The sequence below is a fragment of the Rhincodon typus genome, chromosome 8 (assembly GCF_021869965.1).
Source record: "Rhincodon typus isolate 14 chromosome 8, sRhiTyp1.1, whole genome shotgun sequence".
Lineage (NCBI taxonomy): Eukaryota > Metazoa > Chordata > Chondrichthyes > Orectolobiformes > Rhincodontidae > Rhincodon > Rhincodon typus.
Genome location: NC_063339.1, coordinates 78265273 through 78278947, shown reverse-complemented (window position 1 = coordinate 78278947; position 13675 = coordinate 78265273). Strand labels below are relative to the sequence as shown.

The window sequence follows — 13675 nt, the reverse complement described above, 5'->3', positions numbered from 1 at the left end:
GCCGCACTGTCGGAGGGTCGGTGCTGAGGGTGTGCCGCACTGTCGGAAGGTCGGTGCTGAGGGTGTGCCGCACTGTCGGAGGGTCAGTGCTGAGGGAGTGCTGCACTGTCGGAGGGTCGGTGCTGAGAGAGCCCTGCACAGTCAGAGGGTCAGTACTGAGGGAGTGCTGAGGGTATGTTGCACTTTCAGGCAGCAAGTATGAAATGCTTAATTATTGTCTCTCGGATTTTATCTATAACTGTGGTCAGAATTAATCTAGAGTTCCTTTTCCTATTGCTCCAATACTATTATTGTGTCATGTTCTGTTCTTCTATACCCTAACATGAAACATCAACAGGTGGGGCACGAGGTACAGCAATGGTGTCCCAGCTAGAGTTACAGCCTCTTGGGAGGGGAGTGTGTGACACTAGGAGGACAGGGGTGGTGTTAATGGTTATGTCATAGGGCCAGGGACTAGTAATCCAGAGGTCAATGCCCTTGAAACGTAGCTTCTAACCCCGTCATGCCTGCTAGAATTTACATTCATATTTCTGGATTTATTTACATTCATATAAATCCAGTTTCAGTGATGGTAACCCTGATACCGTTATCAAATATTGTAAAAGCCCACCGAGTTCATGAAAGTCCTATGGTGAAGGAAGTCTACTATCCTTACCTGGTCTGACATACATGTGACTCCAGACCCATAGCAATGTGGCTGCTGCTTGACTAAATGGCTAAGCAAGCCACTCAGTTCATGGGGCAGTTGGGATGGGCGTCAACGATGCCATGTAGAAATAAATCATTTTTTTTTCCAGAAGACTCCAGTTTTGAGAGTGCAGCAATGCGTTTCATTATTAGGACAATCTGGGTCCGGGATCTTGCTGAGCCTGTGAAGTGTGGGGAAGGAGATGAAGTAAATTAGACCACAAATCCAATGTCGATTGTTGGAAAAACCCATCTGGTTCACTAATGACCTTTAGGGAAGGAAAACTGCCATCCTTACCTGGTCTGGCCTACATGTGACTCCAGACCCACAGCAATGTGGTTGACTCTTAACTGGCCTCTGGGCAATTAGGGATGGACAATAAATGCTGGCCTGTCCAGTGATGCCCTCGGCCTGTGAGTGAATTTTTAAAAAAATTTAGTGCTCTAGTGAGGCCAAGCTTGGGTTTCAAATTTCTGCATTTGTAGGGGGAGGCAATGTAAGGGTCAGGGGAGAGGCCCAACAGAGTCTGAGTCAGCAGCACGACCCATCGTAAGGTCAGCACTTCATTGAGTTCCACTCGATTATCGCTGGAAATAAAGGATTCCCATTTCCATAGCCTCTTTCACAACCCCAGGACTTCCCAAATTGCTTCACAGCCAACAAAATGGCTTGATGCTTGACACTTGTCTTGTAGGAAACACAGCAGGTCATTTGCACAGAGTAAAATCTCACACTGAGCAAGGAGGTAATGGTCAGATTCTTGCTCTCAATGGGGTTGATTAAGAGATAAATATTGACCAAGACCAGGAACACTCCGCGATGAGTGCCATAGGATCTTCTCCACTCACTGGCCTCAGACTCTCATCCCTGCCTTCATATCTTCCAGATATGACTCTCGCCACGCTGTCCCACTGGCCTCTCAGTCTCCCTTTTTCTTCAATTTCAGCCCACCTTAGCCCTCTCTCTCAGTTCATTTTCTGTTGACCTACAGAGGCCTCTGGTCTGGCCTAAGGCTTCCATTTCAAACTTTTGATCACTGATTTCAAGCCCTTCTAGGTCCTCCCCCTCCCTGCCTCTGTAGCCTCCTTTAACCGCTCCAAGATAGCTGCACTCCTCTAATCCTGATCTCTTCAGCACTCCTGCTTTATTCACTCATCTATAGCAAGTATGTTGCTGAGGCCCTTAGCTCTGGATCGCCCCTCCTGCAAAGCTCTCCACTTTATTTCTCTCCTTTAAGAAGCATCTTGAAATTATGCCTTTGACCAAACTTTCAGTCCCTTGTCCCTGCATCTATGAAAGGTGAATGATTTATATGTAACTTTTAGAGTTTGGATTTCAAACAAGTGGCAACTTGGTTTCTTTCTTAAGAAGGATCTTTTAAAAAAAATCTAGGTCAGACAGGTCCTCTGAAATAATGATCTAATCCAACCTGTGCCAGAGAGAAGGTGGGGGATTGGAGTCTCAATGCAATAAGATGTTTACATGTGAGATTTATAACACGTTCCTCTTCCTTATTTACTCGCTGCTACCATTGATCACAACAGGGTTAATTTAAAAGTGATCCCTTCCCTTTCGCCCAAACCCAAATTAACTTATGTTTTAAAAGAAGCCAATTTCACTAGATCTTCTTGAGTTAAGAGTGAGTGAGTTTATTAATTGCTGAAAATGAGGAGAATTAGTAGTGCAATGCACATACACGCAGATTAGAAATAAGAGCTGAGACCAAAAAGATAAAGGTTTTTTTTAACAGATACATGGATCAGTCCCTGAACTCTACCCAAAGAGCAAACAATTAAATGTTGTGAGTGTTGCACTGGAGATTTACCAGTAACATTGGTGTTGGTAGTTGAAGAGTGAATGTTCTTGAGTAGATTTGTAGCTCAGGTTGTGGATGCTGTGGTTGGTTTGCATGCCAAGCTGGTTCATTGGTTCGCAGATGTTTCATTACCCTGCTGGGTAACATCATGGTAATGAAACATCTGCAAACTAACGAACCAGCTCAGCGTGCAAACCAGCCACAGCATGAACAGTCCCTGTCAAGATTCTTAGTTTTAGATTGGTTGAGATTCTGTCATTCTGATTCCCTTTGACTGTGCCTGAATCTCAGAAGTCAGGGTGAGAGATGGTCCATTTTTGTCCTGTTCCCTCTTGATTGGCTTGATAGCTACCTGACTTCTAGCACTCAGAGAGAGACAACTTCTTTATCTGTAGTATAGGAGTGACTGGGGGATAGTACCTTGACTGTGACCTTCACAGCACACTAACATTCAAACTCAGGCCAACGTGTGCAGATACCTTAGCTCACTGGCACATAGAAGAATCTCAGTCCCACTAGTGCCCTCCAGTGGAGGTGAAACTGGCTTTTTATGACCTATATTAATGTACTCTCCAAAGAGAAAAACAAAAATATGTTTGCAGTTGGAACTTAATCTGCAGATAGTGGCTTGCTGTTGAAGGAGGGGTCGGGGGTGTCATCTTTCCTTGTTAACTTCATAATCACAAGGGACCATGGTCTGTATTGACTTGTCTGTTCCCTCTTTAAACAATTGTTGTTTTAAGTTCTATTTGCATTTTTAGATGTTACTGTCCAGGGTCTGTCTGTCTCTCTCTCTCCAGACTGCAACTTAATTTAAATTTGCAGCCGTTGTTGTCTTTTTCTAAAAAAAAATACATTTTTGGAATTACAAGTTAAAAATGTCAATAGTACTTAGGTTTTTAACCCACAATCATGATAGAAGCAAGTTTAGCCTTCTTTCTTTCCAGGAGTACAGGACACTTCGGGGAAAACACAAACACCTCGGTAGAGAACAAAAACAGTTCTGAGGAAGGGTCACCGGACCCGAAACGTTAACTCTGTTTTCTCCTTCACAGATGCTGCCAGATCTGCTGAGCTTTTCCAGCAACTTTGTTTTTGTTCCTGATTTACAGCATCCGCAGTTCTTTTGGTTCTTACCTCAGTAGAGAAGTTTAGTTTGTGTCACTTCCAAACCAGTAGAGGTTGGTTATTAAACTTTACAGCAGGTTATTAAACACTGAGGTAGTTTAAGCTCTCAAGTATTATGAATACTCATGTAAGACGACGCCACAGTTCACAGCAAAGAAATGGGAGAATCAGTTCAGTACAACTTTTTGATATAGAGTACAAGGTTTGATATAGAGGGGTAATTTCTTTGGGATTGAGTTTCTGTAATGGATGGTGTTGGGAAACAGGTTGAAAAAAGCTTGGTTTTGCGATGTTAAATAAAATCTGCATCTTTCAGTGAATATGTTTCAGTGACTGACCATCACGTGAAAAAAAAATTTGAAAAGATCTGTCAAAACAGGTTTCATTCTGGGATCTAACTTCAGTGGCTCATCAGCTATGATATTAATAATGTTCTATGCCTCTTTCTAGGAGGAGAGCTGGATAAGTGAAAGGATGAAGAAGTTAAAAGACAATTCCTCTGCAGATGTTAGTGACCTGCAGGCCAAGCTGAAGCTGTTGCAGAAACACCAGGCCTTTGAGGCAGAGATCCTGGCCCATGAGGCCATCATTACAAGTGTTACTGAGGTATGGGTTACATTTCCTTTTTCCGTATCAGCGAGACAACAGTATACCCGGTACAGTGAAACCTGTTTGCTGAGTTGCTGGTGTTCCACAGTTTAGCTCATGTGACACTCTAACCCTATCACTCTAAACCCCATCTATCCTTCAAAGTCATTTCTGTTCAGCTCACTAGCACTGAGCTCAGTCTGGACCCAACTCAAGGGAGTGAATCCAATCAAATCTATTCCAGTGCTACTTCTCTGTACGCTGAAAGAGTGGTTTAACAGAGCACACATCCCCCAGACTTTCTCTGAGATAGCAAGAATTGCAGATGCTGGAGTCAGAGATACTGGAACACAGCAGGCCAGGCAGCACCAGAGGAATGGGAAATCCGACATTTTGAGTCGGGACCCTTCCTCAGAAATCATTCTGAGGAAGGGTCCCAACCCGAAACGTCAACTTTCCTGCTCCTCTGATGCTGCCTGGCCTTCTGTGTTCCTCCAGCTCCACACTTTGTTACCCCAGACTTTCTCCTTCTATTTAGCTTCTCAGGAAGGTCTTGGTACTTTCCTTGTCACGCGGCATATTGTATATGTCCCTGTGTATGCTGTCTCACACATTGTTTCTATCATGCTGCAGAGCACCTCCTGTGCAGTATCTCCTTGTTGACTGCAGCACGCTGACCTCTCAGTCCAAGGGTCAGAGGTTCAAACCTCTTTCCAGAATGCGCCGAAGAAGTGCTGTCTTTCACATGAGATGATGAGCAGAGTCTCAGGTCGATATAAAAGATCCCAAGGCATTATTGTACGACACATTTGAAGGGGAGGGGGGAGTTCTATTCGAATATCAAAGGAGTTCTGCCTGATGTCAATGAATTAGAGCCAGCCTTTCTATTGTCACATAGCAGAGGTCAACACATGACACTGCAGACAGGAAATTACACTTCTCAGTCAGATATTAGCTAACTGGACCATGTTCCATCTGTTGTTCATTTCTTCCAACTCAGCATAGGGAGGTCACAGTCAGGGAGTAATACAGCACGGAAATAGACCCTTCGATCTAACCAATCCATTGCTGACCATAATCCCAAAGTAAACTAGACCCACCTACCTGCTCATGGCCCATATCTCTCCAAACCTTTCCTATTCATGTACTTATCCAAATGTCTTTTAAAGGTTGTAATTGTGCCCACATCCACCACTTCCTTAGGAAGTTCATTCCACGCACAAACCACCCTCTCTGCGTAAATAATTTGCCCCTCGTGTCTTTTTTAAATCTCACTCCTCTCACCTTAAAAATATGCCCTCTAGTCTTGAAATCCCCCATTCTAGAGAAAGGCACTGCCATTCACCCTACCTATACCCCTTGTGACTTTTATAAACTTCTATAACGTCACCTCTCAACCTCCTATGCCCCAGTGAAAAAAGTCCCAGCCTATCCAGCCTCTCTCTCACCTTCCATTCCCAGCAACATTCTGGCAAATCTAAATCGAAAGAACTGCTGGAAATCAGAAACAAAAATAGAAATTGCTAGAAAAGCTCAGCAGGTCTGGCAGCATCTGTGGAGAGAAATCAGAGTTAACATTTCGGGACGAGTCAGAACTCCATACTGACGAAGGGTCACTCGACCATAATGTTAACTGATGTGACCCTTCGTCGGTATGGAGTTCTGACTCGTCCCGAAATGTTAACTGATTTTTCTCCACAGATGCTGCCAGACCTGATGAACTTTTCCAGCAATCTCTATCCTGGTATATCTTTTGGCTTGCTAGCTGAGTAAATTTGTTTTCCACCTCCGTCACAGACTATTTGCATCTCTTTATTATAACAAAGTGCCACGTATTTAACTTAATAAAGCCCAAACATATTATCCATACCAGTTTAAACTCTGGTTTCCAGCTTAGCTTTACACATGTTGACTTCATTTCTGTGTATGGGCATCTTTAGGTCTTATTCAGCATCTTCCAGTAAATGCAAGTCCTTTCTTTGGGCCCAGCACCTTTCATGACCCCATAACTCCTGCATGGCTGGTGCATCCTGTGGGTTATCACCATAGAGTCATAGAGATGTACAGCATGGAAACGCTGTTCAGTCCAACTCCTCCGTGCCAACCAGATATCCTAAGTTAATCTAGTCCTATTTGCCAGCATTTGGCCCATATTCCGCTAAACCCTTCCTATTCATGTACCCATCCAGATGCTTTTTAAACGTTGTAATTGTACCAGCCTCCGCCACTTGCTCTGGCAGCTTGTTCCATACATGCACCACTCTCTGTGCGATAAAGTTGCCCCTTCGGTCCCTTTTATATCTTTCCCCTCTTACCTTAAACCTATGCCCTCTAGTTTTGGACTCCCCCACCCTGGGGAAAAGACCTTGCCTATTCACCTTATCCATGTCCCTCATGATTGTACAAACGTCTATAAGGTCACCCCTCATCCTCCGAATATCGAGGGAAAATACCCCAACTTATTCAGCTTCTCCCTGGAGCTCAAACCGTGCAACTTCCAGCAACATCCTTGTAAATCTTTTCTAACCCTTTTCAAGTTTAACAACGTCTTTGCTATAGCAGGGAGATCAGAATTGCATGCAGTATTCCAAAAGTAGCCTTACTAATGTCCTGTACAGCCACAATATGATAACCCAACTCCTATACTCAATGCGCTGACCAATAAAGGCAAGTGTACCAACCTCACAGAGAGTTGTGTAGTTTGAGGATGTTCACCTGACTGTGCCCTGTTGAATTTTATAGACGGGTGAGCTACTGTTGAACGTGCGCCACCCCAACTCCAGCGATATCCGCCGAAGTATGAGGGTGCTGCTGGAACACTGGGAGCAGCTGAAGACTGCGGTGGCTGCGCGCGGGAAAATGCTGGAGGACAACCGGGATTTCCTAGAGTTCCTGCAGAAAGTCGATCAGGTCGAGGCATGGATCAGGGAGAAGGTAGGAGCGCTGGCAGATTACTCCACAACACACCAGCGGTTGCAGTTTTCCTGGGGCCCCAGAGTCATCCAGATAGCTCAATGGAAATTGGGCACTGCATTTTCCATGCACCAGTGGGAACTGTTGGCAAAGGAGCCTATCTCTCACTGTCATTCTCTGAACTTCGGGACATGACTTCCAATAACGTCGTGAAATGAGCACATTGTGACACCCCTGCCTCACTTTGACTCTGCTTAAACCATGAACCTGCTAGGTCCTACTTGGAGTATATTGTCTGTTTGAAGAGGCCACCTCACTTCTACCTTTTTGAAATTTTTCTACGCTTCCCAAACTAGCTTTGCGTCTCCATATTTGGCTCAGTTGAGTGTTATTCTGGGTCCATTAATGAATGCCACCCCCCCCGACTTTATATATACATGGCTATTTGATAAGGTCAGTAGTCAGTAACAGTGAGTAATGGTGCAAAATTATGGTAAGATAGATAGAAGGAGTTTCTACAGTTACTTCAGGAGCCAGGATTAATATTCCTCTTGCTGACGCTGAGACCAAGGCCACCTGGAGCACTGGGGTCTCTACAACCTCAGATGGAGCATTTGCCCATTCACCCGTCAGGGTGGAATAGAGTCAAAATGTCCATGTTCTGACGAGACCCCCTTGACCCTGTTCCTCTGGAATAATTCCATTCAATTTGTCATTTATGGATCAAATCAATTGTGCGTTGCTATTGAGCAGATATTTCCCTGACTTGCAGTTCCTAACTCTGTGTCGTTCATTTGTGTTCCATTCCATCCTGCACACGAACAGGAGGTGATGATCAATGTGGGCGATGTCGGCAAAGACTATGAGCATTGCCTACAGCTGCAGAAAAAGCTCAGCAAGTTCCGGGGAGCTGGGGTGAGTACCGTATCTCTGAGCACCAGCTCTGTCAATTGAGCCTCTGTCCATTGCTTTCCACACCAAGCATTACCAACTAGTATTGCTCACACCCCTTAAAGTAGAGAAATCAAGATGCAGCACTACGCTCACCTATCAACACAGAAGAAATCCAGGGCAGTTGGAGGATATGCTAAATGGAGAGGAAAGCTCCCTCTACACTGTCCCCATCAAACACTCCCAAAACAAGGACAGCATGGGGTTAGATACAGAGTAAAGCTCACTCTACTCTTTTAAACAGAAAGTGAAACTCCCCGTATGCACTGTCCTTAACAAACAGTCCCAGGATGAAGAAAACATGGGGATAGGTATGGAATAAAGCTCAGTCTACACTGTCCCCATCAAACACTGCCAGGACAGCTACAGCATGGGGTTAGATACAGAGTAAAGCTCCCTCTACACTGTCCCAATCAAGAGTAGGATTGCCTCTGTACTCTCCCCACTCACATGCTTCTATTCTAACCCTTCCTGTAATTTTAGAAGTTGTTTTTACTATTTTACAAACCAGTCATCCTTTGGGCTATCTGTGGGGAATATTAATTTATTTTCTCTCATTGCTGCATTATTGACAGTAAATTGAGATGAGACAAATTCTGTATTGGGTCACACCTTCTGCATCATTCATTAGAATCAATCCTGACATAACTCCACAGATTCACCTTTATCCCATGTCCCCCTGAGACCATTCTTCAACAGAAACTCATATTTACAGTTGATGCATCAATACTGATTTCCACACTTCCCTCACCCTCTGCATGAAGAAGTGCTTCCTAATTTCACTCCTGGAATGTCTGCACCTAATCTTTTGATAATACTCCTGAGAATTAAACTCCCTAACCAGCAGAAATAGTCCCGTCCTTCCTAGCCATTTCCCTTTAAAAACCTCAAATATGACAATCAGACCACCTGTCAACCATCAAACCCCCAGGGAAAACAACCCTACTTTATGTAAGAGATAGTAGGAACTGCAGATGCTGGAGAATCCGAGACAACAAGGTGCAGGGCTGGATGAACACAGCAGGCCAAGCAGCATCATAGGAGCAGAGAGGCTGACATTTCGGGCCTAGACCCTTCATCAGAAAAGGTCTCTCTGTGTAATTCAACCCTTGAAGATTCGGGATCATTGTGGAAAATCTGTCCCTCCTGAATTGTGACTCCCAGAAACTGTAGGTGCATCTAAAGCTGTAACATGACAACCAGCTCCATGTACTCCATTCCTCTAAACACAAAAGTCAACATTCCATCAGCTGTTTTTGCTCATCTTTCGTGCCTGTTTCTGACATTTTCGTGATCTGTGCACCTGAGCTTTCAAGTCTCTTTTGGGCCTGTCCTGTTTCCAGTTTTTGACTATTTAGGGCGAACTCTGCTCCATCCAATTTTTAGGTTCAGAGCAAATGACCTCACGTTTGAAATAATTTGTCGGGTTTTATTTCCCCCATTCTCATATCTCTTTGTGATGGTATGTTTTCATCTGCAGTGCTTACAATGATGAATCGTTTTCTGCAGTTCTGAATTGCTGTCTCTCAATCCCATCACTTGGGGAATAGTATCAAATGCCCTCAGGGGTTCCATACAAATAACACAATGTACGTCAATAATGTTCTCGCCTTCTTTTAAAACTCTGGAATATAAAACCATCCAGTCTTGAGAATTTGTTATTCATTAGTGCCATTATATTTGTTTATGCCTGATATGCTCCTTAAGCTAATATGAACATGTCCCTGGGTCAAAATTGCTTCAGGATGTCAGTGTACTGATGCAACGTAATTGTTCAACATCTCCTCCGTTTTCTTATATTCATCAATACTATCAGCATTAGCCATTTTCAAGAGGCCCCAATTACCCCTGGGCATTCTATATTTCCCAACATCATTGGTTGTCCTCATTGTGTTGATCATTATTGTAAATTGTTTTTTGTGGATCTTGGCATCCTTTCCCATTTTTTGCAGCCTATAAAGTCTGTTTTATCGCACTTTGTGCTTTCTAGTCACTAGGGGCTGCATTAATTTCTGCGTCTGTGTACATATTTTCAGGATTTTATGTAACCGCTTTACCCCTCTAGTTGTCCACAGCTGTCCTTCTTGGCAAGCAGAACCCCCCACACCCCCCCAGCCCTTATCAAGAAGCAAGAATAAAGATTCCCCCCCACCCCATTCCCTGGTGATCTTCTGTTATTTAACTGATTAACAGTCTCTGCCTTATCGCATCAAAATCCTCTTATGTAAATCAAGAATTTTAGAAGCTGTTTCTGATTGGACAAGAGAGGGCAATCTTGCAATTTCTCAAGCTGTGTACATGCCCAGGTCAGTCTGTGTGCTTTCGGACAGCACTTAAAGGTTGTTGGAAAGCACTTCACTGCCAAATACGTTGCAGTAAGTACAAGAATCTCTCCGAAAAGATGCATAGCAGGGAGTGACATGGTGGCTCAGTGGTTAGCACTGCTGCCTCACAGGGCCAAGGCCCAGGGTTTGATTCCAGCCTTGGGCGACAGTCTGTGTCGAGTTTGCACATTCTCCCTGTGTCTGCGTGGGTTTCTTCCCGGTGCTCTGGTTTCCTCCCACAGTCCAAAGATGTGCAGGGTAGGTGGAGAGGTCATGCTAAATTGCCCATATTTTCATGGGATATCTAGGTTGAAAAGCTCAGCTACTACCCCTCTGATTGGCCTGCAGCTTGAAGAGGTGGGACACCCTACCTCGGTGTGCGAGGCAACACAGAAGCCAATGAATTGCCATGGCAACCACAAAATCCAATTGTGCCTTCTAGGACCATGTAGGTCATCCCTGGGTGAGACATTTCGGTGAAGTAGATAGATTGGAGAAGCTGAGATTGTGTTTATTGGAGAAGAGAAGGTTAAAAGAAGGTTTGATATAGGTCTTCAAAACCGTGTGGGAGAAACTGTTCCAGTTGCTGGAAGGATTGAGAACAAGAGGGCACAAGTTTTGGGAAAATGGCTGCATGAGGGGAAACTTTCTCACCTGCTTAAGATCTGGAGTGCACTGTCTCAGTCTGTGCTGGAGGCAAATCGATTTGAGGCTTTCAAGAGGGAATTAGACTATTGACTGAAAAGTCAGAACATGTAGGTTACGAGGCAAAGGCAGGACACTGGCACTAAGGGGGTAGCTCATTCGGAGAGGCGGAGCAGACATGATGGGCTGAATGGTCTCCTGGAGTGTTGTGTACTGATTCTGTGATGGGAGTGCTACAGACTGGCACAACAGGTTCAATAAGATAGCACTGAGCAGGCGATCTCTGAGGTAGCCATAACCAGCCATGCCGGCAGATGCCCAGCAGGAACAAGTGAGTGGGTACCCTGAAGGATCCATGGGAAGTGTGCAGATGGGCCAGTATTGGCGGAAATTGATGTGGCAATGAGAGCAGAGGAGAAAGTACGGGAATTCACTTTCATGTTCCCTTACAAATATTAGAGAGTAGGACATTGTCATCCACACTGACTCGTCTCTGTGATCTCTTGTAGGATTTGACAGTGGATGATGCACACATCAAAACCATCAACAGCCTGGCCACCCGCCTGGAGAAGCAGAATAAAGACGACATCAGGACTGTCCAGCAACGCAAGCAGCAGCTGAACGAAAAGTCAGTCAAACTCCTATCCCTATCCCTTCCCCTTCACCCCACCCCCGCTCTCATAAGCCAGTCCCTGGCACTGCCTCAATAACAATGAGCTGAGAGGTTCCTGGAGGGCTCCACCATTCGATTCTGACTTGTGTTTACTTTGTTGGAGAGCCATTCCAGTTTGACCTGCTTTTAGGGCAAGCTGGGACCAAAATCCCACCTGTGTCACTGTTCCTGACCAGAAGTCAGTAACCACAGCCCACCCCGTCTTGAATATCCCACTGGCTCTCAATCGATAACGGTCCACTTCACTTCAAACTGGGAATTGTCATTCATCCAGCTCTGGATCGCAATGGGTTCTACTTCATTCCAATCATTGAAGCAGCTTCTTAGAGGGATTCTCATCAGTATCCCTTCCTGAGACTGGGGAGGTGGGAAGGGGTGGGGGATTGGGGGGTTGGGGGAGTGAAATCGCTGCACAAAATAATCTTGGAACTGCAGAGAATCCGATGATTTCATTTCAACAATAGCCCAGATTTTCCGATGGCCGGGCGGTCGTTATGCCAATGTAGATGGGATTTGTGTGTGGGCACTCCAAGGGATCTTCATCATACCGCACTCTGAGGGAACGCCAGGGAAATTGATATTTCCGCTGGGCAGTGCCTCAACGCTACAATGATTCCGAAAATCTCCAATTAAATCGAAGACTTCGGGTGGTTCTGATGAAATTAATAAAATGGTTACGCGGGAAAAGTTAATAGTGTTAAATATATCATCTGACTTCTGAATATCTATTGAGCACACCCCGTATCGAACTCATCCTCTAAACCACAGCATCCGAGACCACTTACACTGCCCAGACCCTGACCTGACAACACCCCCCTCCTCTCCAGGACCTGAACTCCTCTACCCAGACATTACCGGGTCTGCTCTCTGTCTGCCCATCCCTTGCTGGGACCTGACCTCGCCTCACAACCCCCCCTGCCCCAGAGGCCCGGTAGCATCCCCCCCAACCCCCACTCCACTCACCTGCAGACCCAAGACTTTCCGGAATAATTGGACAACGTAGTGCTCCAAGTCAGAGGCGTCATACAAAACTGTGGCCTGGAATGTCACTTTCTTCAGGAAAGAAGAGAGGAGGTTAATCAGATGAATGTTCCCCCTTCCGGTGTGATGTTCATTGCTGTTTACTGAGGTAGTAATGTACAGATGACCCCAGGTTTATGTGTCAAGCTAACTTCCGTAACACAGTGTCAATAGTAAGACTAACGGGTGCCTCAGTTCCTGTCAGTTTTGCTCCCATATTGACTGTGGGTATTAGAAGGGCCGAATGGCATCTTTCCACTTTTAGGGATTCTATGAAATGTGACGTCTGCACCATTTTGCCCATCTGTCCCCTCGCTCCACAATGTGTGATGACCTTCAAATGTCGACAGTCTGTGCGTCACAAGTCTACTCCCTGCTGTCTGTCTATCTTCTCACTCTTGGTCAACACTGTCTATTCTTGGGGAGGTACATGCTGCGATTCCCTCCCCAGGATGTCCATGTTATTCAGATCGAAGTCAGTGAGCAGTAACAGGTTGCCAACTCTGATTAAACCTATTCCTAAAAGGTCTGATCACGTCTTGTCACCCAGGCTCCACCCTTGTGATGTACCTTCTCCCTAGAAACGGAGTGTAATAACCAAAAAACCTCACTACCCATCTGGATGGGGTTTGACTCTCAAACTCCCTCTTTCTCGATATTTTTATATTTAGTAAGGAGAAACATTCAAAGAAAATGACAACTAAACCCTTCTAAGGTCCCTGTGATTTTTTTTCTAGGCTGTGTCATTGAATTACCATGGCCTAACCTACACATCTTCGGACTGTGGGGGGTGGGGGGAACCCACACAATACAGGGAGAACGCTGCTGCAAACCCCACACACACAATCACCTGAGGGTGGACACGATCCCAGGTCCTCGGTGCTGTGCCACTGTGCTGCCCGGAGACTCCAGGCCGATCCTCAGCGTTG

General features: G+C 45.2%; 1 protein-coding gene across 1 annotated transcript in view; it reads left to right on the top strand.

Annotated features, from left to right (window-relative positions):
- Positions 1-13675, top strand: part of sptbn5 (spectrin, beta, non-erythrocytic 5) — a 165848-nt gene that overhangs the window by 81386 nt on the left and 70787 nt on the right. Inside the window, exons 37-40 of the mRNA XM_048600480.1 lie at positions 4083-4238; positions 6963-7154; positions 7959-8048; positions 11563-11681. Of these exons, the coding sequence (XP_048456437.1) occupies positions 4083-4238; positions 6963-7154; positions 7959-8048; positions 11563-11681 (557 nt within the window). The remainder of the gene's footprint in view (positions 1-4082; positions 4239-6962; positions 7155-7958; positions 8049-11562; positions 11682-13675) is intronic.